This window comes from Salvelinus alpinus, chromosome 13 (assembly GCF_045679555.1).
Source record: "Salvelinus alpinus chromosome 13, SLU_Salpinus.1, whole genome shotgun sequence".
Classification (NCBI taxonomy): domain Eukaryota; kingdom Metazoa; phylum Chordata; class Actinopteri; order Salmoniformes; family Salmonidae; genus Salvelinus; species Salvelinus alpinus.
This window is the reverse complement of record NC_092098.1, coordinates 55,387,921-55,411,874: the sequence shown is the minus strand read 5'-3', so window position 1 is coordinate 55,411,874 and position 23,954 is coordinate 55,387,921. Positions and strand designations below refer to the sequence as shown.

General features: G+C 42.4%; 1 protein-coding gene across 4 annotated transcripts in view; it reads right to left on the bottom strand.

The window, feature by feature from the left end:
- LOC139537947 (periostin-like) overlaps window positions 1-20,930 on the bottom strand; it is an 86,625-nt gene extending 65,695 nt beyond the window's left edge. For 2 of the 4 annotated variants that reach the window (XM_071339853.1, XM_071339855.1), the window contains exons 1-2: window positions 20,727-20,928; window positions 16,324-16,425 (exon numbers count right to left, since the gene is read on the bottom strand). In XM_071339853.1, the coding sequence (XP_071195954.1) occupies window positions 16,324-16,425; window positions 20,727-20,845 (221 nt within the window). In that variant the 5' untranslated portion in view covers window positions 20,846-20,928. Of the gene's footprint in view, window positions 1-16,323; window positions 16,426-20,726 lie in introns of all 4 variants that reach the window. The other 2 variants (XM_071339856.1, XM_071339854.1) reach the window with 2 other exon arrangements.
- Between the last annotated feature and the right edge of the window lie 3,024 nt (window positions 20,931-23,954).

Genomic DNA, 23,954 nt, shown 5'->3' with positions numbered 1-23,954 from the left:
CTGTTAGGATGAGACACAACTATTAGAGATAGAACCACCCTGTTAGGATGAGACACAACTATTAGAGATAGAACCACCCTGTTAGGATGAGACACAACTATTAGAGATAGAACCACCCTGTTAGGATGAGACACAACTATTAGAGATAGAACCACCCTGTTAGGATGAGACACAACTATTAGAGATAGAACCACCCTGTTAGGATGAGACACAACTATTAGAGATAGAACCACCCTGTTAGGATGAGACACAACTATTAGAGATAGAACCACCCTGTTAGGATGAGACACAACTATTAGAGATAGAACCACCCTGTTAGGATGAGACACAACTATTAGAGATAGAACCATCCTGTTAGGATGAGACACAACTATTGGAGATAGAACCATCCTGTTAGGATGAGACACAACTATTAGAGATAGAACCACCCTGTTAGGACAAGACACAACTATTAGAGATAGAACCACCCTGTTAGGACGAGACACAACTATTAGAGATAGAACCACCCTGTTAGGATGAGACACAACTATTAGAGATAGAACCACCCTGTTAGGATGAGACACAACTATTAGAGATAGAACCATCCTGTTAGGGTGAGACACAACTATTAGAGATAGAACCATCCTGTTAGGATGAGACACAACTATTAGAGATAGAACCACCCTGTTAGGATGAGACACAACTATTAGAGATAGAACCATCCTGTTAGGATGAGACACAACTATTAGAGATAGAACCATCCTGTTAGGATGAGACACAACTATTAGAGATAGAACCACCCTGTTAGGATGAGACACAACTATTAGAGATAGAACCACCCTGTTAGGATGAGACACAACTATTAGAGATAGAACCACCCTGTTAGGATGAGACACAACTATTAGAGATAGAACCACCCTGTTAGGATGAGACACAACTATTAGAGATAGAACCACCCTGTTAGGATGAGACACAACTATTAGAGATAGAACCACCCTGTTAGGATGAGACACAACTATTAGAGATAGAACCACCCTGTTAGGATGAGACACAACTATTAGAGATAGAACCATCCTGTTAGGATGAGACACAACTATTAGAGATAGAACCATCCTGTTAGGATGAGACACAACTATTAGAGATAGAACCACCCTGTTAGGATGAGACACAACTATTAGAGATAGAACCACCCTGTTAGGATGAGACACAACTATTAGAGATAGAACCACCCTGTTAGGATGAGACACAACTATTAGAGATAGAACCATCCTGTTAGGATGAGACACAACTATTAGAGATAGAACCATCCTGTTAGGATGAGACACAACTATTAGAGATAGAACCACCCTGTTAGGATGAGACACAACTATTAGAGATAGAACCACCCTGTTAGGATGAGACACAACTATTAGAGATAGAACCACCCTGTTAGGATGAGACACAACTATTAGAGATAGAACCACCCTGTTAGGATGAGACACAACTATTAGAGATAGAACCACCCTGTTAGGATGAGACACAACTATTAGAGATAGAACCACCCTGTTAGGATGAGACACAACTATTAGAGATAGAACCACCCTGTTAGGATGAGACACAACTATTAGAGATAGAACCACCCTGTTAGGATGAGACACAACTATTAGAGATAGAACCATCCTGTTAGGATGAGACACAACTATTAGAGATAGAACCATCCTGTTAGGATGAGACACAACTATTAGAGATAGAACCACCCTGTTAGGATGAGACACAACTATTAGAGATAGAACCACCCTGTTAGGATGAGACACAACTATTAGAGATAGAACCACCCTGTTAGGATGAGACACAACTATTAGAGATAGAACCATCCTGTTAGGATGAGACACAACTATTAGAGATAGAACCACCCTGTTAGGACGAGACACAACTATTAGAGATAGAACCACCCTGTTAGGACAAGACACACCTATTAGAGATAGAACCACCCTGTTAGGACAAGACACAACTATTAGAGATAGAACCACCCTGTTAGGACAAGACACAACTATTAGAGATAGAACCACCCTGTTAGGACGAGACACAACTATTAGAGATAGAACCACCCTGTTAGGATGAGACACAACTATTAGAGATAGAACCACCCTGTTAGGATGAGACACAACTATTAGAGATAGAACCACCCTGTTAGGATGAGACACAACTATTAGAGATAGAACCACCCTGTTAGGATGAGACACAACTATTAGAGATAGAACCACCCTGTTAGGATGAGACACAACTATTAGAGATAGAACCACCCTGTTAGGATGAGACACAACTATTAGAGATAGAACCACCCTGTTAGGATGAGACACAACTATTAGAGATAGAACCACCCTGTTAGGATGAGACACAACTATTAGAGATAGAACCACCCTGTTAGGATGAGACACAACTATTAGAGATAGAACCACCCTGTTAGGATGAGACACAACTATTAGAGATAGAACCATCCTGTTAGGATGAGACACAACTATTAGAGATAGAACCATCCTGTTAGGATGAGACACAACTATTAGAGATAGAACCACCCTGTTAGGATGAGACACAACTATTAGAGATAGAACCACCCTGTTAGGATGAGACACAACTATTAGAGATAGAACCACCCTGTTAGGATGAGATACAACTATTAGAGATAGAACCACCCTGTTAGGATGAGACACAACTATTAGAGATAGAACCATCCTGTTAGGATGAGACACAACTATTAGAGATAGAACCACCCTGTTAGGATGAGACACAACTATTAGAGATAGAACCATCCTGTTAGGATGAGACACAACTATTAGAGATAGAACCACCCTGTTAGGATGAGACACAACTATTAGAGATAGAACCATCCTGTTAGGATGAGACACAACTATTAGAGATAGAACCATCCTGTTAGGATGAGACACAACTATTAGAGATAGAACCACCCTGTTAGGATGAGACACAACTATTAGAGATAGAACCACCCTGTTAGGATGAGACACAACTATTAGAGATAGAACCACCCTGTTAGGATGAGACACAACTATTAGAGATAGAACCATCCTGTTAGGATGAGACACAACTATTAGAGATAGAACCACCCTGTTAGGACGAGACACAACTATTAGAGATAGAACCACCCTGTTAGGACAAGACACAACTATTAGAGATAGAACCACCCTGTTAGGATGAGACACAACTATTAGAGATAGAACCACCCTGTTAGGATGAGACACAACTATTAGAGATAGAACCATCCTGTTAGGATGAGACACAACTATTAGAGATAGAACCATCCTGTTAGGATGAGACACAACTATTAGAGATAGAACCATCCTTATAGGATGAGACACAACTATTAGAGATAGAACCACCCTGTTAGGATGAGACACAACTATTAGAGATAGAACCACCCTGTTAGGATGAGACACAACTATTAGAGATAGAACCACCCTGTTAGGATGAGACACAACTATTAGAGATAGAACCACCCTGTTAGGATGAGACACAACTATTAGAGATAGAACCATCCTGTTAGGGTGAGACACAACTATTAGAGATATAACCATCCTGTTAGGATGAGACACAACTATTAGAGATAGAACCACCCTGTTAGGATGAGACACAACTATTAGAGATAGAACCATCCTGTTAGGATGAGACACAACTATTAGAGATAGAACCATCCTGTTAGGATGAGACACAACTATTAGAGATAGAACCACCCTGTTAGGATGAGACACAACTATTAGAGATAGAACCACCCTGTTAGGATGAGACACAACTATTAGAGATAGAACCACCCTGTTAGGATGAGACACAACTATTAGAGATAGAACCACCCTGTTAGGATGAGACACAACTATTAGAGATAGAACCACCCTGTTATGATGAGACACAACTATTAGAGATAGAACCACCCTGTTAGGATGAGACACAACTATTAGAGATAGAACCACCCTGTTAGGATGAGACACAACTATTAGAGATAGAACCACCCTGTTAGGATGAGACACAACTATTAGAGATAGAACCACCCTGTTAGGATGAGACACAACTATTAGAGATAGAACCACCCTGTTAGGATGAGACACAACTATTAGAGATAGAACCACCCTGTTAGGATGAGACACAACTATTAGAGATAGAACCATCCTGTTAGGATGAGACACAACTATTAGAGATAGAACCACCCTGTTAGGACGAGACACAACTATTAGAGATATAACCACCCTGTTAGGACAAGACACAACTATTAGAGATAGAACCACCCTGTTAGGACAAGACACAACTATTAGAGATAGAACCACCCTGTTAGGACAAGACACAACTATTAGAGATAGAACCACCCTGTTAGGACGAGACACAACTATTAGAGATAGAACCACCCTGTTAGGATGAGACACAACTATTAGAGATAGAACCACCCTGTTAGGATGAGACACAACTATTAGAGATAGAACCACCCTGTTAGGATGAGACACAACTATTAGAGATAGAACCACCCTGTTAGGATGAGACACAACTATTAGAGATAGAACCACCCTGTTAGGATGAGACACAACTATTAGAGATAGAACCACCCTGTTAGGATGAGACACAACTATTAGAGATAGAACCACCCTGTTAGGATGAGACACAACTATTAGAGATAGAACCACCCTGTTAGGATGAGACACAACTATTAGAGATAGAACCACCCTGTTAGGATGAGACACAACTATTAGAGATAGAACCATCCTGTTAGGATGAGACACAACTATTAGAGATAGAACCATCCTGTTAGGATGAGACACAACTATTAGAGATAGAACCACCCTGTTAGGATGAGACACAACTATTAGAGATAGAACCACCCTGTTAGGATGAGACACAACTATTAGAGATAGAACCACCCTGTTAGGATGAGACACAACTATTAGAGATAGAACCATCCTGTTAGGATGAGACACAACTATTAGAGATAGAACCATCCTGTTAGGATGAGACACAACTATTAGAGATAGAACCACCCTGTTAGGATGAGACACAACTATTAGAGATAGAACCACCCTGTTAGGATGAGACACAACTATTAGAGATAGAACCACCCTGTTAGGATGAGACACAACTATTAGAGATAGAACCACCCTGTTAGGATGAGACACAACTATTAGAGATAGAACCACCCTGTTAGGATGAGACACAACTATTAGAGATAGAACCACCCTGTTAGGATGAGACACAACTATTAGAGATAGAACCACCCTGTTAGGATGAGACACAACTATTAGAGATAGAACCACCCTGTTAGGATGAGACACAACTATTAGAGATAGAACCACCCTGTTAGGATGAGACACAACTATTAGAGATAGAACCATCCTGTTAGGATGAGACACAACTATTAGAGATAGAACCATCCTGTTAGGATGAGACACAACTATTAGAGATAGAACCACCCTGTTAGGACAAGACACAACTATTAGAGATAGAACCACCCTGTTAGGACGAGACACAACTATTAGAGATAGAACCACCCTGTTAGGACGAGATACAACTATTAGAGATAGAACCACCCTGTTAGGATGAGACACAACTATTAGAGATAGAACCACCCTGTTAGGACGAGACACAACTATTAGAGATAGAACCACCCTGTTAGGACGAGACACAACTATTAGAGATAGAACCATCCTGTTAGGATGAGACACAACTATTAGAGATAGAACCACCCTGTTAGGATGAGACACAACTATTAGAGATAGAACCACCCTGTTAGGATGAGATACAACTATTAGAGATAGAACCACCCTGTTAGGATGAGACACAACTATTAGAGATAGAACCACCCTGTTAGGACAAGTTTTAATTTTCTATCCAATGCAAGTTTCATGTTTTCCATGAACTGCTGCTGCTGTACAGCAAAGCAGATCCTTGAAGATGTTCCTTTAGTAGTTTGTAATATCTTCCAAAAATGGAGATAAGTAGAGGAAAATAATATATAAGAGATAGAATATATAAGAGATAGATTGAAATATTTAAGAGATAGAACCACCCGGGTAGGCTACGTTTTCTTTAAGGTTTTGTTTTTATTGGCCAGTCTGAGATATGTCTTTTTCTTTGCAACTCTGCCTAGAAGGCCAGCATTCTCTTTGCTGTTGACGTTGAGACTGGTGTTTTGCGGGTACTATTTAATGAATTTGCCAGTTGAGGACTTATGAGGTGTCTGTTTCTAAAACTAGACACTCTAATGTACTTGTCCTCTTGCTCTGTTGTGCACCGGGGCCTCCCACTCCTCTTTCTATTCTGGTTAGAGCCAGTATGCGCTGTTCTGTGAAGGGAGTATTACACTGCGTTGTACGAGATCTTCAGTTTCTTGCCAATTTCTTGCATGGAATAGCCTTCATTTCTCAGAACAAGAATAGACTGATGAGTTTCAGAAGAAAGGTCTTTGTTTCTGGCCATTTTGAGCCTGTAATCAAACCCACAAATGCTGATGCTCCAGATACTCAACTAGTCTAAAGGCCAGCTTTATTGCTTCTTTAATCAGAACAACAGTTTTCAGCTGTGCTAACATAATTGCAAAAGGGTTTTCTAATGATCAATTAGTCTTTTAAAATGATAAACTTGGATTAGCTAACACAACGTGCCATTGGAACACAGGTGGTTGCTGATAATGGGCCTCTGTACGCCTATGTAGATATTCCATAAAGAAATCTGCCATTTCCAGCTACAATAGTAATTTGCTACTGTTATTTTTCACTGTCTTTTTATTGTTGTTTTTATTTATTTACTTACCTATTGTTCACCTAATACCTTTTTTTCACTGTTGGTTAGAGCCTGTAAGTAAGCATTTCACTGTAAGGTCTACACCTGTTGTATTCGGCGCACGTGACAAATAAACGACTCACAATTTCCAAAGATGATTCTAACATGTATTGACTCAGGGGTTTCAATACTTATGTAATCAAGATATATTAATGTTTTATTTTTCATATTTTATTTGACAAATGTTCGATTTGTTTTTCCACTTGACATTAATATTTTGTGTAGATCGTTGACAAAAAATAATGATAATGAAATCAATTTTAATCGCAGAACAAAATGTGGAAAAAGTCAAGGGGTGTGAATACTTTCTAAAGGCCCAGTACATTTCATGGAATAGAAGTTAGCACAGATCTGGCTTCAGTAACGGCAGTACGGCACCTCTCTTCCTGGCTTTTGCTTTGGTCGCTAACTCAACCTCTACCCTTCTACTTATCTGATGGGACCCATCAATCTGTAAATCTGCTGGGTTTTGTTTTAGTTGTGTTCTGTGGGTTCCTGCCTGTGCTGGTGTCGAGTTGTTGGGCTCTGTGCTTGCTATGCCTTGCTATGCCGACCGTGGTCAACGGCTAGGCTAGGCTAAATGGCTAAAATAGCTAACGTTAGCTGATAATTGGTTAAATGGCATTGTTTTTCCATGGTTTACTTTAATGCGGCTCAATTTCCTATTAAAGCTATAAATTAGAAAGCTAGGTGATGACTCATGCAGAGCTAACGTAACATTAGCAGGCTGGTAGTAGAAGTTGGCTGTAAAGGTAATTGAAACCAGTAGTCATGAGTGTACATGATTTGGTTTAATTTGAAGTTATACATATGAAAATATTTATGTTGGAGTATACATTATAGGGAATTGGATGACTGGGTCCTCTTTATGACATATTTCCTAGTCCCTCCCTCCAGTGCTTGACTTCGCCGGTCTACTAACCACCGGTCCTGGCAACCCACATTACGCGCAGCTGGGAACCATCATTACGCACACCTGGACTTCATCATCTTCTTGATTACTCTCCCTTTACTCGCCCTCAGTAGCCTCAGTCATTAGGTAGTATTGTTTTCTCTCACGTTCAGTGTTTGGTCATCTGTATCGGTTCATTATTAAACTCACCTTCTGCACCTCCCGGCATAATATACGTTATATTGGTTGTTAACTCCAATAATAGATAAGTGAAGAGTAACTTTGCATTAGGACTTTGGATGTGTAACATACTGGAGAACGATCGCCTTGTGGTGAGGATAGCCGTGCTGCCAGCCCAGCTTCAGTCGCCATCTTTAGGCAAGGATCATTTACGTGAAAGGATGAAACAGCGTCTGGGCCAACAGTACAGATAGTAGTTTAAATCCCCCCCCCCGCACAGTCCCCGCAGCCGGACAATTTTCTCAAGGCTTCTGGAAAGAAATACTGTCGGCATGCTCAAACAGTGTCGCTCATTCAACCGACAGAAACTTTCAACTCTGGTTTACCCCAGAGTTCCGAAGCCGAGCCTTCTCTGGTCTCTCCTCCACCCGTTACGGGGTCTGAGCCTCCCACCATTAGCTCTGACAAATTGAAACCCCTAGTCATTGGCGACTCCATTACCCAGAGTAATTCCTAATTCTTAAAAAGAATCATCCAGCGATCATACAATGTTTACCAGGGGGCAGGGCTTCTGACGTTAAGGCTAATCTGAAGATGGTGCTGGCTAAGGCTAAAACTGGTGAGTGTAGAGAGTATAGGGATATTGTTATCCACGTCGGCACCAACGATGTTAGGATGAAACAGTCAGAGGTCACCCATCGCAACATAGCTACAGCGTATAAATCAGCTAGAAAGATGTGTAGGCATCGACTCAAGTAATTGTCTCTGGCCCCTCCCAGTTAGGGGGAGTGATGAGCTCTACAGCAGAGTCTCACAACTCAATCTCTGGTTGAAAACTGTTTTCTGCCTTTCCCAAAAGATAGAATCTGTAGATTCTGGCTTGCTGAGGAGTGACGGACTCCATCCTAGCTGGAGGGGTGCTCTCATCTTATCTATGAACATAGACAGGGCTCCACAATGAGATAGGGAGCAGGACAGGCAGCAGGCTGTTAGCCAGCCTGCCAGGATAGTGGAGTCTGCCACTAGCACAGTCAGTGTAGTCAGCTCAGCTATCCCCATTGAGACTGTGTCTGTGCCTCGACCTAGGTTGGGCAAAACTAAACATGGCGGTGTTCGCCTTAGCAATCTCACTGGAATAAAGACCTCCTCCATTCCTGTCACTACTGAAAGAGATTGTGATCTCTCACATCTCAAAATAGGGCAACTTAATGTTAGATCCCTCACTTCCAAGGCAGTTATAGTCGATTACCTAATCACTGATCATAATCTTGATGTGATTGGCCTGACTGAAACATGGTTTAATAAGCCTGATGAATTTCCTGTGTTAAATGAGTGTCACACCCTGGCCTTAGTTATCTTTGTTTTCTTTATTATTTTAGTTAGGTCAGGGTGTGACATGGGGGATGTTTGTTTAGTTTTTGTCTCGTCTAGGGTGTTTGTATTGTCTAGTTTTTTTTTGTAGAGTTCATGGGGTTGTGTTCAGTGTAGGTGTTTATGTAAGTCTATGGTTGCCTAGATTGGTTCTCAATTAGAGACAGCTGTCTATCGTTGTCTCTGATTGGGAGCCATATTTAGGCAGCCATAGTCATTAGGTAGGTTGTGGGTAATTGTCTATGTGTAAGTTGCCAGTGTCTGCACTTATTTGTTTTGTATAGCTTCACGATCGTCGGTTTGTTGTTTTGTTTAGTTTGTGTTAGTGTTCTTCGTCTTTCTGAAATAAATACAAAATATGTATTTATATCACGCTGCGCCTTGGTCCTCTCTTTCACCCGAAGACGATCGTGACAATGAGGCCACTCCTTCTGGTTACACTAGTGACCATAGCCCCCCCCCCCGCATCCCACAAAGACGGAGGTGTTGCTAACATTTACGACAGAAATTTTCAATTTACAATAAAAATTAAACAACGTTTTCGTCTTTTGAGCTTCTAGTCATGAAATCTATGCAGCCTACTCAATCACTGTTTATAGCTACTGTTTACATATACAGCGTTCCTCACTGAGTTCCCTGAATTCCTATCGGAATTTGTAGACATGGCAGTTTTTTTTTGTGACATTAATATTCACATGAAAAAGTCCACAGACCCACTCCAAAAGGCCTTCTCAAGGCTGGTGAAAACCCACCATCGACTCAGTGGGTTTTGTCCAACATGTCTCCGGACATACTCACTGCCACAGTCATACTCTGTTTTGGACCTAGTTTTGTCCTGTGGAATAAATGTTGTGGATCATAATCCTGGACTATCGAACCACCATTTTATTACGTTTGCAATCGCAAAAAAATGATCTGCTCAGACCCCAACCAAGGATCATCAAAAGCCATGCTATACATTTTTGGACAACCAGAAGATTCATAGATGACCTTCCAGACTCCCTCCACCTACCCAACAACATCGGAGTACAACAATCGCATAACTAACTGAGGATCTAAATTTAAGCTTAATACCCTAGTAATACCCTAGATGCAGTGGCACCCCTACAGAAAATACCCGAGCCATGAAGCAAGCTTCCAGAAAATTGGAATGGAAATGGTGCTCCACCAAACTGGAAGTCTTCCGACTAGCTTGGAAAGACAGTACCGTGCAGTATCGAAGAGCCCTCACTGCTGCTCGATCATCCTATTTTTCCAACCTTATTGAGGAGAATAAGAACAATCCAAAATGTATTTTTGATACTGTCGCAAAGCTAACTAAAAAGCAGCATTCCCCAAGAGAGGATGGCTTTCACCAAAAGATGTGTTCAAATTACTCCAGTGCTAGCCTCCCTACACTGGCTTCCTGTTAAGGCAAGGGCTGATTTCAAGGTTTTACTGCTAACATACAAAACATTACATGGGCTTGCTCCTACCTATCTTTCTGATTTGGTCCTGCCGTACATACCTACACGTACGCTACGGTCACAAGACGCAGGCCTCCTTATTATCCCTAGAATTTCTAAGCAAACAGCTGGAGGAAGGGCATTCTCCTATAGAGCTCCATTTTTATGGAATGGTCTGCCTAAACATGTGAGAGACGCAGACTCAGTCTCAACCTTTAAGTCTTTATTAAAGACTCATCTCTCCAGTAGGTCCTGTGATTGAGTGTAGTCTGGCCAGGGGTGTGAAGGTGAACGGAAAGGCACTGGAGTGTCGAACCACCCTTGCTGTCTCTACCTAGCCGGTCCCCCTCTCTCCACTGGGATTCTCTGCCTCTGACCCTGTTACGGGGGCTGAGTAACTGGCTTACTTGTGCTCTTCCATGCCGTCCATAGGGGGGGTGCGTCACTTGAGTGGGTTGAGTCCCAGACGTGTTCTTCCTGTCCGGTTCTGCGCTCCCTCGAGCTCGTGCGGTGGAGGACATTTCCATGGTCTATACTCGGTCTTGTCTCAGGGTACAAAGTTGGTGGTCTGTTGAGTGTTGTGGGGGCTGTACTTGGTAAAGTGGGTGGTGTTATATCCTGCCTGATTGGCCCTGCCAGGGATATCGTCGGACTTGGCCACAGTGTCCCCGTCCCACCCCTGTCTCAGCCTCCAGTCTCTTTGTGCCGGAGGGCTAGTCATTCTCCTGTCTTATCTGGTGTCCTGTGTGAATTTAAGTATGCTCCCTCTAATAATCTCTCTCCCTCTCTCCCTACCTGAGTATTGAGCCATAGGATCATGCCTCAGGACTACCTGGCATGATGACTCCTTGCTGTCCCCAGTCCACCTGGTCGTGCTGCTGCTCCAGTTTCAACTGTTCTGCCTGCGGCTATGGAACCCTGACCTGTTCACCGGACATGCTACCTTGTCCCGGACCTGCTGTTTTCAACTCTCTCTCTCTACCGCACCTGCTGTCTCGACCTCTGAATACTCGGCTATGAAAAGCCAACTGACATTTACTCCTGAGGTACTGACCTGTTGCACCCTCGACAACTACTGTGATTATTATTATTTGACCATGCTGGTCATCTATGAACGTTTGAACATCTTGGACATGTTCTGTTATAATCTCCACCCGGCATAGCCAGAAGAGGACTGGCCACGCCTCATAGCCTGGTTCCTCTCTAGGTTTCGTCCTAGGTTTTGGCTAGACACCATGGTTCTTTATCTGCATTGCTTGCTGTTTGGGGTTTTAGGCTGGGTTTCTGTACAGCATTTTGTGACATCAGCTTCTGTAACAAGGGCTTCATAAATACATTTGATTGATTGATTATTTTATAGTGTAATCTAGCTAATGGATATAAAATGGCCCACCATTGAATACAGAATCACTAACAATGACTTCAATGACTGCTCACTGTGTGAAATACCAGGTAATAGCTGCTAAAATTGATTAATAATGACCCATATTTTTTTCCAGATGGATCTGACCATCTGCTGCACCAGGTTATTGGTAGTAGCAAGAGTATTGGTGCCCATCCAAGAGTAGCCGTAGACCCCAAACAACTACATAGTACTGTTGATTCACAGGTTACTCGATCATGTGATAGGCTACTCAAACTAGAAAAAATGCGTTACCTTGGTTACACTAAATGACAATGCTACGTCTTTACTGGTTCTGCAATATGGCAGCAACCCAGCAAACAGGGGACGCCCGGGGGCCTTTGCTGTGGTAACTGAGCTGGTGTAACTCTGTGTGGTTACTTCAACCTCTCTCTCTCTCTCTCTCTCTCTCTCTCTGTCTCTCTCTCTCTCTCTCTCTCTCTCTCTCTCTCTCTCTCTCTCTCTCTCTCTCTCTCTCTCTCTCTCTCTCTCTCTCTCTCTCTCTCTCTCTCTCTCTCTCTCTCTCTCTCTCTCTCTCTCTCTCTCTCTCTCTCTGACGCTCTCTCTCTCTCTCTCTCTCTCTCTCTCTCTCTCTCTCTCTCTCTCTCTTCTCTCTCTCTCTCTCTGACGCTCTCTCTCTCTCTCTCTCTCTCTCTCTCTCTCTCTCTCTCTCTCTCTCTCTCTCTCTCTCTCTCTCTCTCTCTCTCTGTCTCTCTCTCTCTCTGTCTCTCTCTCTGTCTCTCTCTCTCTCTCTCTCTCTCTCTTTTTTCTCTCGTGATCTTAATGTCAGGAAGCATACTTTTAGTCATAATACACTCACATACTGTCATCACATCTCCTAAAAGCAATGATCAGATATCAGCCCTAATCAACTGAAACACACACAAAGACAACACACACGCACAGGCACACGGAGAAACATACCCACGCACACACACACACACACACACACACACACACACACACACACACACACACACACACACACACACACACACACACACACACACACACACACACACACACACACACACACACACACACACACACACACACACACACACACACACACACACACACACACACACATTACCCCCCCAACACACACTCTTTCGTCGTCTCTCATCACTACCACATATTCAGCTCAGACATGACAGCTGGCCAGATTTCCTCCAGTAGTGCTGAACAATGTATCCACTGTCAGAGACAGAGGAGACAGAGGAGACAGAGGAGAGAGAGGAGACAGAGGAGAGAGAGGGAGAGACGGCGAGACGGATAGACGGAGAGACAGGAGAGGGAGAGACGGAAAGATGGAGAGACAGAGACGGAGAGACAGAGAGACAGAGACAGAGAGAGAAAGCCACCTAAGAGCAGCTCCAGACCTCCAAGGCCAGAGGGTCTGACTCAAACGTCCCCCAAACTTACCCTGCCCAGAACAGGCAGCAGCCAGTTTTATTTATTTCACCTTTATTTAACCAGGTAGGCCAGTTGAGAACAAGTTCTCATTTACAACTGCGACCTGGCCAAGATAAAGCATAGCAATTCGACACATACAACAACACAGAGTTACACAAGGAATAAACAAACATACAGTCAATAATACAATAGAAAAGTCTACATACAGTGTGTGCAAATGTAGTAAGATTAGGGAGGTAAGGCAATAAATAGGCCATGGTGGCGAAGTAATTACAATTTAGCAATTAAACACTGGAATGGTAGATGTGCAGAAGATGAATGTGCAAGTAGGGATACTGGGGTGCAAGCGAGCAACAAAATGTAAATAAAATCAATACGGGGATGAGGTAGTTGGATGGGCTATTTACAGATGGGCTATGTACAGGTGCAGAGAGGCCCAGAGCCAAGAGGTGGAGGGGGTTACCCAGGGGACTACCAAAGACAAAATGTTGTAATTCTCTATCTGCTGTACCATGTAATGTAATGTTTTTTCACATCATGACAGTTACAGAGTGCGATTAGTCATTGGGGTTCACTGGGGAGTCACTGGGGAGAAATAAGGTCCTTCGGTGGTTCGATGGCGTTTTTAGGTTCAAACACTGAAAACTCCCTGTGACTTTAATAAGGAAGAGAGAGGTTCCTTTAATTAGGAAGAGAGATATTCCTTTAATTAGGAAGAGAGATGTTCCTTTAATTAGGAAGAGAGAGGTTCCTTTAATTGGGAAGAGAGATGTTCCTTTAATTAGGAAGAGAGAGGTTCCTTTAATTGGGAAGAGAGAGCTTCCTTTAATTAGGAAGAGAGAGGTTCCTTTAATTAGGAAGAGAGAGGTTCCTTTAATTAGGAAGATATATGTTCCTTTAATTAGGAAGATATATGTTCCTTTAATTAGGAAGAGAGATGTTCCTTTAATTAGGAAGAGAGAGGTTCCTTTAATTAGGAAGAGAGAGGTTCCTTTAATAAGGAAGAGCGGTGTTCCTTTAATTAGGAAGAGAGAGGTTCCTTTAATTGGGAAGAGAGAGCTTCCTTTAATTAGGAAGAGAGAGGTTCCTTTAATTGGGAAGAGAGAGATCCTTTAATTAGGAAGATATATGTTCCTTTAATTAGGAAGATATATGTTCCTTTAATTAGGAAGAGAGATGTTCCTTTAATTAGGAAGAGAGAGTTCCTTTAATTAGGAAGAGAGAGGTTCCTTTAATTAGGAAGAGAGGGGTTCCTTTAATAAGGAAGAGAGGGGTTCCTTTAATTAGGAAGAGAGAGGTTCCTTTAATTAGGAAGAGAGAGGTTCCTTTAATTAGGAAGAGAGAGGTTCCTTTAATTAGGAAGAGAGAGGTTCCTTTAATAAGTAAGCGATAGGTTCCTTCGGTGGGTAGAGAGTTCTATAGAGGGGTGCAGGTTTGGAGAGTCGGGTCCTGCTTCCCCTTCATGACAAACCGGTTCCACATGTTCTGTCCAATGTAAGAGGACCCAGCCACCATTATGGCCCTCCGCCAGACATTATAGATCCCAGGATAGAGGCTGACCAGGGTTTAGACACACACACACACATGCACGCACGCACGCACACACACCACACACCACACACCACACACCACACACCACACACACACACCACACACCACACACCACACACCACACACCACACACACACACACACACCACACACCACACACCACACACACACACCACACACCACACACCACACACCACACACACAGGCAGTTAGGCAGGCAGGCAGGCAGGCACACACGCACTTGGGAGGGTTCAGAAACAAGACTCAGTCAAGCATTTCCAGTGAGATGAACAGGGAGGAAAAGGGATAGTACAGACAAGAGAAAGGGAGGAGAAATGAGAGGGAGATGGAGAGAGAGAAGAGGGGGAGAGGAGAGGGGGAGGGGGTGAAGTGGTGTTGGGGGAAAGCATACGACATTATAAAATCTAGCAAGCTTGAAAATAAAACATTGAAAAGAAGACCTTTTTCATGGGGAGGTCTTGTATCTATTAATATATGCCGTTTAACTTTTATTCAAAGCAACTTCATGCACACATTTTACCTAGAGGTGGTGCCAGTAATCAAACCCACTACAATGGCGTTACAAGTACCATGCTCTTCCAACTGAGCTACAAAGGACCACACTATTAGTTATGTAGAGCCCAACACTCAGATGCTCCCGCAGACCGTAAAACAAAACGTATTCATATTCCCCAAAAAGAACTGGTCAGTTCCTGACCTTACTTCGACATGGAGCCAAACACCATGGTTCTCCATGCCTGTGTCCTAAATTACATCCTAAAGAGGCTTTAATTAAGAAGCACTGTTTATACCCGTCTCTAATATCCTTCATCCTGATCACAATCAGATCACAATGTATTTTTTAATCATCTACAAACTCTTCGTTAAAAGGTGCTTTCAAGAACCTAAAAATGTTCTTCGGTTGTCCTCACAGAATAACCTTTTGAAGAACCTTTTTTGGTTCCTGGTAGAACCCCTTTATTTCCAGGTAGAACCCCTTTATTTCCAGGTAGAACCCCATAACCCTTTTCGGTTCCATATCAAATCCTGTCCTCAGAGGGTTCTACATGGAACCCAAAAAGGGTTCTACATGGAACAATAAAGGGTTATGGGGTTCTGTGTGTGTGTGTGTGTGTGTGTGTGTGTGTGTGTGTGTGTGTGTGTGTGTGTGTGTGTGTGTGTGTGTGTGTGTGTGTGTGTGTGTGTGTGTGTGTGTGTGTGTGTGTGTGTGTGTGTGTTTTTTAAACAGTTCAGGAGGTTAAAGAGGTGGTAACTTACGCCTTCTTCCCACAGATGGAGCCTTTATACCAGTTCCTACATGTACTGAAGTACTTCCTCTTCCTGGTTCCCATCACCTGCTGCATGGCACACACATTGGGTCTGGGGGAGAGGTGGAAAGAGAGAGGGCAGGAGAGGGGGAAGGTGAGGGAGGGGGCAGGAGAGGGAGGAGGAGGAGTAAGGAGGGGTTCCGGAAAGAGGCAAGGGGAGAAATGGTGGAGGGAGTAGGGAGTAGGGGAAGAGGGAGTAGGGAGTAGGGGAAGAGGTGTGAGGAGGGAGTAGGGGAAGAGGTTTGAGGAGGGAGTAGGGGAAGAGGGAATAGGGAGTAGGGGAAGAGGTTTGAGGAGGGAGTAGGGGAAGAGGTGTGAGGAGGTGGTAGGGAGTAGGGAGTAGGGGAAGAGGAGGGAGTAGAGGGAGAGGTTTGAGGAGGTGGTAGAGGGAGAGGTTTGAGGAGGTGGTAGAGGAAGAGGTTTGAGGAGGGAGTAGAGGAAGAGGTTTGAGGAGGGAGTAGGGAGGAGGGGAAGAGGTGTGAGGAGGGGAAGAGGTTTGAGGAGGGAGTAGGGAAGAGTTTTGAGGAGGGAGTAGAGGAAGAGGTTTGAGGAGGGAGTAGGGAGGAGGGGAAGAGGTGTGAGGAGGGAGGAGGGTGAGGTTTGAGGAGGGAGTGGGGGAAGATGTTTGAGGAGGGAGTAAAGGAAGAGGTTTGAGGAGGTGGTAGAGGAAGAGGTTTGAGGAGGGAGTAGCGGAAGAGGTTTGAGGAGGGAGTAACGGAAGAGGTTTGAGGAGGTGGTAGAGAAAGAGGTTTGAGGAGGGAGTAGGGGAAGAGGGGAAGAGGTTTGAGGAGGGAGTAGGGGAAGAGGTTTGAGGAGGGAGTAGAGGAAGAGGTTTGAGGAGGGAGGATGTGAAGAGGTGGGAGGAGGGAGTAGAGGAAGAGGTTTGAGGAGGGAGGAGGGGAAGTGGTGGGAGGAGGGAGTAGGGGAAGAGGGAATAGGGAGTAGAGGAAGAGGTTTGAGGAGGGAGTAGAGGAAGAGGTGGGAGGAGGGAGTAGAGGAAGAGGTGGGAGGAGGGAGTAGGAATATATAAATTAGCATTCAGGGGGAAATGTAAACATTTTCTACCCTAATTAGACGTCATTCAACAACTGTGAATGACAATGGGGAACCGTATTGAATTTTCCTGCATGGCTCTGAATCAATGTTTCATTCGATGCCTCTGACCTCTTTATGAAACAGTTTGTGGTTCGTGGAGTTATTTAATATACACTACACACTATAAAAAAAATGATTTCAAATGATGGACATAACTGTGTTAAATCATCTGTAGACACATATCCCTGAAAATAGCTTCAACGTTACTACTAACCACCTATTTCTTAGTAGAACGTATGGAGTATAGAAACGTATATTCTTAGTATATATAAAGTATACTCTTAGTATATCTTAAGTATACTCTTAGTATATATAAAGTATACTCTTAGTATATATAAAGTATACTCTTAGTATATCTAAAGTATACTCTTAGTATATCTAAAGTATACTCTTAGTATATATAAAGTATACTCCTTGTATATATAAAGTATATTTATATTATATATAAAGTATATCCCTAGTATATATAAAGTATATTCTTAGTATATATAAAGTATATTCTTAGTATATATAAAGTATACTCGTATTATATATAACGTTTATTTGTAGTATATATAAAGTTTGATGTTAGTATATATAAAGTAAACTCTTAGTATATATAAAGTATGCACTTAGTATATATAAAGTAAACTCTTAGTTTATATAAAGTATGCTCCTAGTATATATAAAGTATACTCTTTGTATATATAAGTATATTCTTAGTATATATAAAGTATACTCGTATTATATATAACGTGTATTTGTAGTATATATAAAGTATACTCTTAGCATGTATAAAGTATATTCTGAGTACATATAAAGTATATTCTTACTATATATAACATATACTCTTAGTATTTATAAAGTAAACTCTTAGTATATATAAAGTATATTCTTCGTATACATAAAGTATATTCTTAGTATACATAAAGTATTCTCTTAGTATTTATAAAGTATACTCTTAGTATATATAACGTATATTATTAGTATATATAAAATGTATTATTAGTATATATAAAGTTTATGCTTAGTATACATACATTATTCTTGTAGTATTTATAAAGTATACTCTTAGTATTTATAAAGTATACTTTTAGTATATATAAAGTATATTATTAGTATATATACAATGTATTCTTAGTATATATAATGTATATTCTTAGTATATATAAAGTATGCTCTTAGTATATATAAAGTATATTATTAGTATATATAAAATGTATTCTTAGTATATATAAAATGTATTCTTAGTATATATAAAGTAAACTCTTAGTATATATAACATATATTTTTAGTATATATAAAGTATGCTCTTAGTATATATAAAGTAAACGCTTAGTTTATATAAAGTATGTTCTTAGTATATATAACGTTTATTTGTAGTATATATAAAGTATACTCTAAGTATTTATAAAGTATACTCTTAGTATATATAATGTATATTCTTAGTATATATAAAGTATACTCTTAGTTTTTATAACGTATGTTCTTAGTATTTTATAATATATTCTTAGTATATATAAAGTATATTCCTTGTATATATAAACTATACTCTTTGTATATATAAAGTATACTCTTTGTATATATAATGTTTATTCTTAGTATATATAAAGTATACTCTTAGTATTTATAAAGTATATTCTCAGTATAAAGTATTGGAGTTAAACCTCTGCTTCACATTGTTTTAAACAGTTCAAAATCCTCTGAAGTTCAGCGTTACAGAATTATTTAAATTTAAAGCTATTGTTCCCTCTTTAGTGGACACTGGGTTCACGGTAAACATTGCGTAAGTCGGCTCAATCGGAAATGACCTCTACGTTAAAGATTGCGCAATCTGTAACGCTTCAGAGATGAAGATTGCAGCCCTTAATCTCTAGATTGTTTTCTAGAAATACAGAGGCTGTATGAATTAATGTAGCTAGGTGCTACGGTATATACATGATGAAACCCTTTCCGTTCCGTTATTAAGTAACACAACATAATGTCACTGAACATCCCTTTCAGTTATCTGACAGACTATGACATGTACTACAACAGGTGATCTGGTGTATTACTCCGTTATTCCAACTTCCCAATTAATCAATTATCTAGCTCACCTTAAAATCCTTTCCTTCTATCTCTCTGTGTCCCTCTATGTCCTCAGAGCACCCTCTCACTCAATCTTTCCTTCTCTCTCCATCTCTCCTGTCCCCTATCGCTCTCCATCTCTCCCTGTCCCCTATCGCTCTCCATCTCTCCTGTCCCCTATCACTCTCCATCTCTCCCTGTCCCCTATCGCTCTCCATCTCTCCCTGTCCCCTATCGCTCTCCATCTCTCCTGTCCCCTATCGCTCTCCATCTCTCCCTGTCCCCTATCACTCTCCATCTCTCCCTTTCCCCTATCGCTCTCCATCTTTCCCTGTCCCCTATCGCTCTCTCTCTCTCCATCTCTCCCTGTCCCCTATCACTCTCCATCTCTCCTGTCCCCTATCGCTCTCCGTCTCTCCCTTTCACCTATTGCTCTCTGTCTCTCCCTGTCCCCTATCGCTCTCACTCTCCGTCTCTCCCTTTCACCTATTGCTCTCTCTCTCTCCCTTTCCCCTATCACTCTCCGTCTCTCCCTTTCACCTATTGCTCTCTCTCTCTCCCTTTCCCCTATCACTATCTGTCTCTCCCTGTCCCCTATCGCTCTCTCTCTCCATCTCTCCCTTTCCCCTATCGCTCTTTCTCTCTGTCCCACTGTCCCCATCTCTTTCTCCCCCCTCTGTCCCTTTTAACACCATGTAACCTATCTCTCTCCATCTCTCTGTGTCTCCATGCCCCCATGTCCTCTATCTCTCTACATCTCTCTGTCTCCATGTCCTCTATCTTTCTCTATCTCTCTGTGTCTCCATGCCCCCATGTCCTCTATCTCTCTCCATCTCCCTGTGTCTCCATGCCCCCATGTCCTCTATCTCTCTACATCTCCCTGTGTCTCCATGCCCCCATGTCCTCTATCTCTCTACATCTCCCTGTGTCTCCATGCCCCCATGTCCTCTATCTCTCTCCATCTCCCTGTGTCTCCATGCCCCCATGTCCTCTATCTTTCTCCACCTCTCCGTGTCTCTATGCCCCCATGTCCTCTATCTCTCTACATCTCTCTGTCTCCATGTCCCCAATCTCTCTCCATCTCTCTGTGTCTCCATGCCCCCATGTCCACTATCTCTCTCCATCTCTCTGTGTCTCCATGCCCCCATGTCCACTATCTCTCTCCATCTCTCTGTGTCTCCATGCCCACCCTGTCCCCAGCATAATCCTTACCCCTGGAGTCTGGCCCGGATACGACTGTGTGTCACTATTTTGTCGTAGGCTGAAGAATCCACTCTATCCACAGAGCTGAGCGTAAAGAGCGCTAACACAGCCACAAACACCAGCTTCATCCTTGGGTAGTCTCTGTCTGTTTCTCTCCAGTCACACGCTCTCACTCCTCTCCAAGATGCACCGGAGAAATGGGAGCGCTCACAGGAGTGGGAGGTTTTATACCAGTACTCTCTCCCTCTATCTCTCTCTCTCTCTCTCTCCCTCTCTCTCTCTCTCTGTCTCTCTCTCTCTCTCTCTCTCTCTCTCTCTCTGTCTCTCTCTCTCTCTCTCTCTCTCTCTCTCTCTCTCTCTCTCTCTCTCTCTCTGTCTCTCTCTCTCTCTCTCTCTCTCTCTCTCTCTCTCTCTCTCTCTCTCTCTCTGTCTCTCTCTTTCTCTCTCTCTCTCTCTCTCTCTCTCTCTCTCTCTCTCTCTCTCTCTCTCTCTCTCTCTCTCTCTCTCTCTCTCTCTTGCTCTCTTGCTCTCTTGCTCTCGGTTTATCTCTCTCTCACTCACTCACTCACTCACTCACTCACTCACTCACTCACTCACTCACTCACTCACTCACTCACTCACTCACTCACTCACTCACTCACTCACTCACTCACTCACTCACTCACTCACTCACTCCCTCTACTCACCCTTCCCACCCCCTACTTTTGACCAGAGCTCAATGAGTCCGGATGTCATTTGGGACTCCCGCCTACTGTACATGTCTGAGAGACGTACGTAATGACTACGACGGTAAGACAGAATGTCTCTCTGTTCTTAACTGTCTCAGCCTGTCATCCCAGTGTCTCCAAGCCGTATAGTTACTGTACCAGAAGTGAAGCTGTCTGTTTGAGATTGATCAGTGATAATGGTAAAAACCTTCTCATTGATTTATTTAACCTTTATTTTGGCAGTGAGTCTCATTGAGACCAAGGTGTATATTTTAAAGGAGGCTTGCATGACAAGACCAGCAGCAATTACACAATAAAAGCTAGAGACAAAATACGATGTATTTTTCTTTTCTTATCTGACTAAATAGACCAGAAGGGAAGCTGAAGTGGTCTTCAAGACTTGTGAGATAACATCATGAGTTATCAGGACTCTGACAGTCTGACAGTCTCCTACCTACCATCTTTACCTGCCTTTCCTTCGATCCACCTCCTCTTTTCTCTCCCTCTCTGCTCCCATTCATACCCCTTTTCCTCCCTCTCACATTCTCTCTTCCATCTCCCCCTCCCTATCCTCCGCTCCATCATCTCTCAGGACAGACCGCAGTGAACAGTGACAAGACATCCATCTTTATCTCTCTAAGTCAGGGCTTTTCAAACCTCTCCTCAGGACCCCCAAGATGTCCTCAGGGACTCGCAAACCTCTCCTCAGGGACCCCAAACCTCTCCTCGGGGACCCCAAACATCTCCTCAGGGACTCGCAAACCTCTCCTCAGGGACCTCCAGCCATTCCATGTATTTGATCTATTCTAGAGCTACAGCTAGTTCAGGACTACAACAACTACTACTACAGCTAGTTCAGGACTACAACAACTACTACTACAGCTAGTTCAGGACTACAACAACTACTACTACAGCTAGTTCAGGACTACTTCAACTACTACTACAGCTAGTTCAGGACTACAACAACTACTACTACAGCTAGTTCAGGACTACTTCAACAAAAACTACTACTGCTAGTTCAGGACTACAACAACTACTACTACAGCTAGTTCAGGACTACAACAACAACTACTACAGCTAGTTCAGGACTACAACTACTACAGCTAGTTCAGGACTACAACAACAACAACTACTACAGCTAGTTCAGGACTACAACAACTACTACTACAGCTAGTTCAGGACTACAACAACAACTACTACAGCTAGTTCAGGACTACAACTACAACTACTACTGCTAGTTCAGGACTACAACAACAACTACTACAGCTAGTTCAGGACTACAACAACAACTACTACAGCTAGTTCAGGACTACAACTACTACAGCTAGTTCAGGACTACAACTACTACAGCTAGTTCAGGACTACAACTACTACAGCTAGTTCAGGACTACAACTACTACTGCTAGTTCAGGACTACAACAACAACTACTACTGCTAGTTCAGGACTACAACAACAACTACTACAGCTAGTTCAGGACTACAACAACTACTACTACAGCTAGTTCAGGACTACAACAACAACTACTACAGCTAGTTCAGGACTACAACAACAACTACTACAGCTAGTTCAGGACTACAACAACAACTACTACAGCTAGTTCAGGACTACAACAACAACTACTACAGCTAGTTCAGGACTACAACAACAACTACTACAGCTAGTTCAGGACTACAACAACAACTACTACAGCTAGTTCAGGACTACAACTACTACTACAGCTAGTTCAGGACTACAACAACAACTACTACAGCTAGTTCAGGACTACAACAACAACTACTACAGCTAGTTCAGGACTACAACTACTACTACAGCTAGTTCAGGACTACAACAACAACTACTACAGCTAGTTCAGGACTACAACAACAACTACTACAGCTAGTTCAGGACTACAACAACAACTACTACAGCTAGTTCAGGACTACAACAACAACTACTACAGCTAGTTCAGGACTACAACTACTACTACAGCTAGTTCAGGACTACAACTACTACTGCTAGTTCAGGACTACAACAACAACTACTACTGCTAGTTCAGGACTACAACAACAACTACTACTGCTAGTTCAGGACTACAACAACTACTACTACAGCTAGTTCAGGACTACAACAACAACTACTACAGCTAGTTCAGGACTACAACAACTACTACTACAGCTAGTTCAGGACTACAACAACAACTACTACAGCTAGTTCAGGACTACAACAACTACTACTACAGCTAGTTCAGGACTACAACAACTACTACTACAGCTAGTTCAGGACTACAACAACAACTACTACAGCTAGTTCAGGACTACAACAACAACTACTACAGCTAGTTCAGGACTACAACAACAACTACTACAGCTAGTTCAGGACTACAACAACTACAGCTAGTTCAGGACTACAACAACTACTACTACAGCTAGTTCAGGACTACAACAACTACTACTACAGCTAGTTCAGGACTACAACAACAACTACTACAGCTAGTTCAGGACTACAACTACTACAGCTAGTTCAGGACTACAACCACTACAGCTAGTTCAG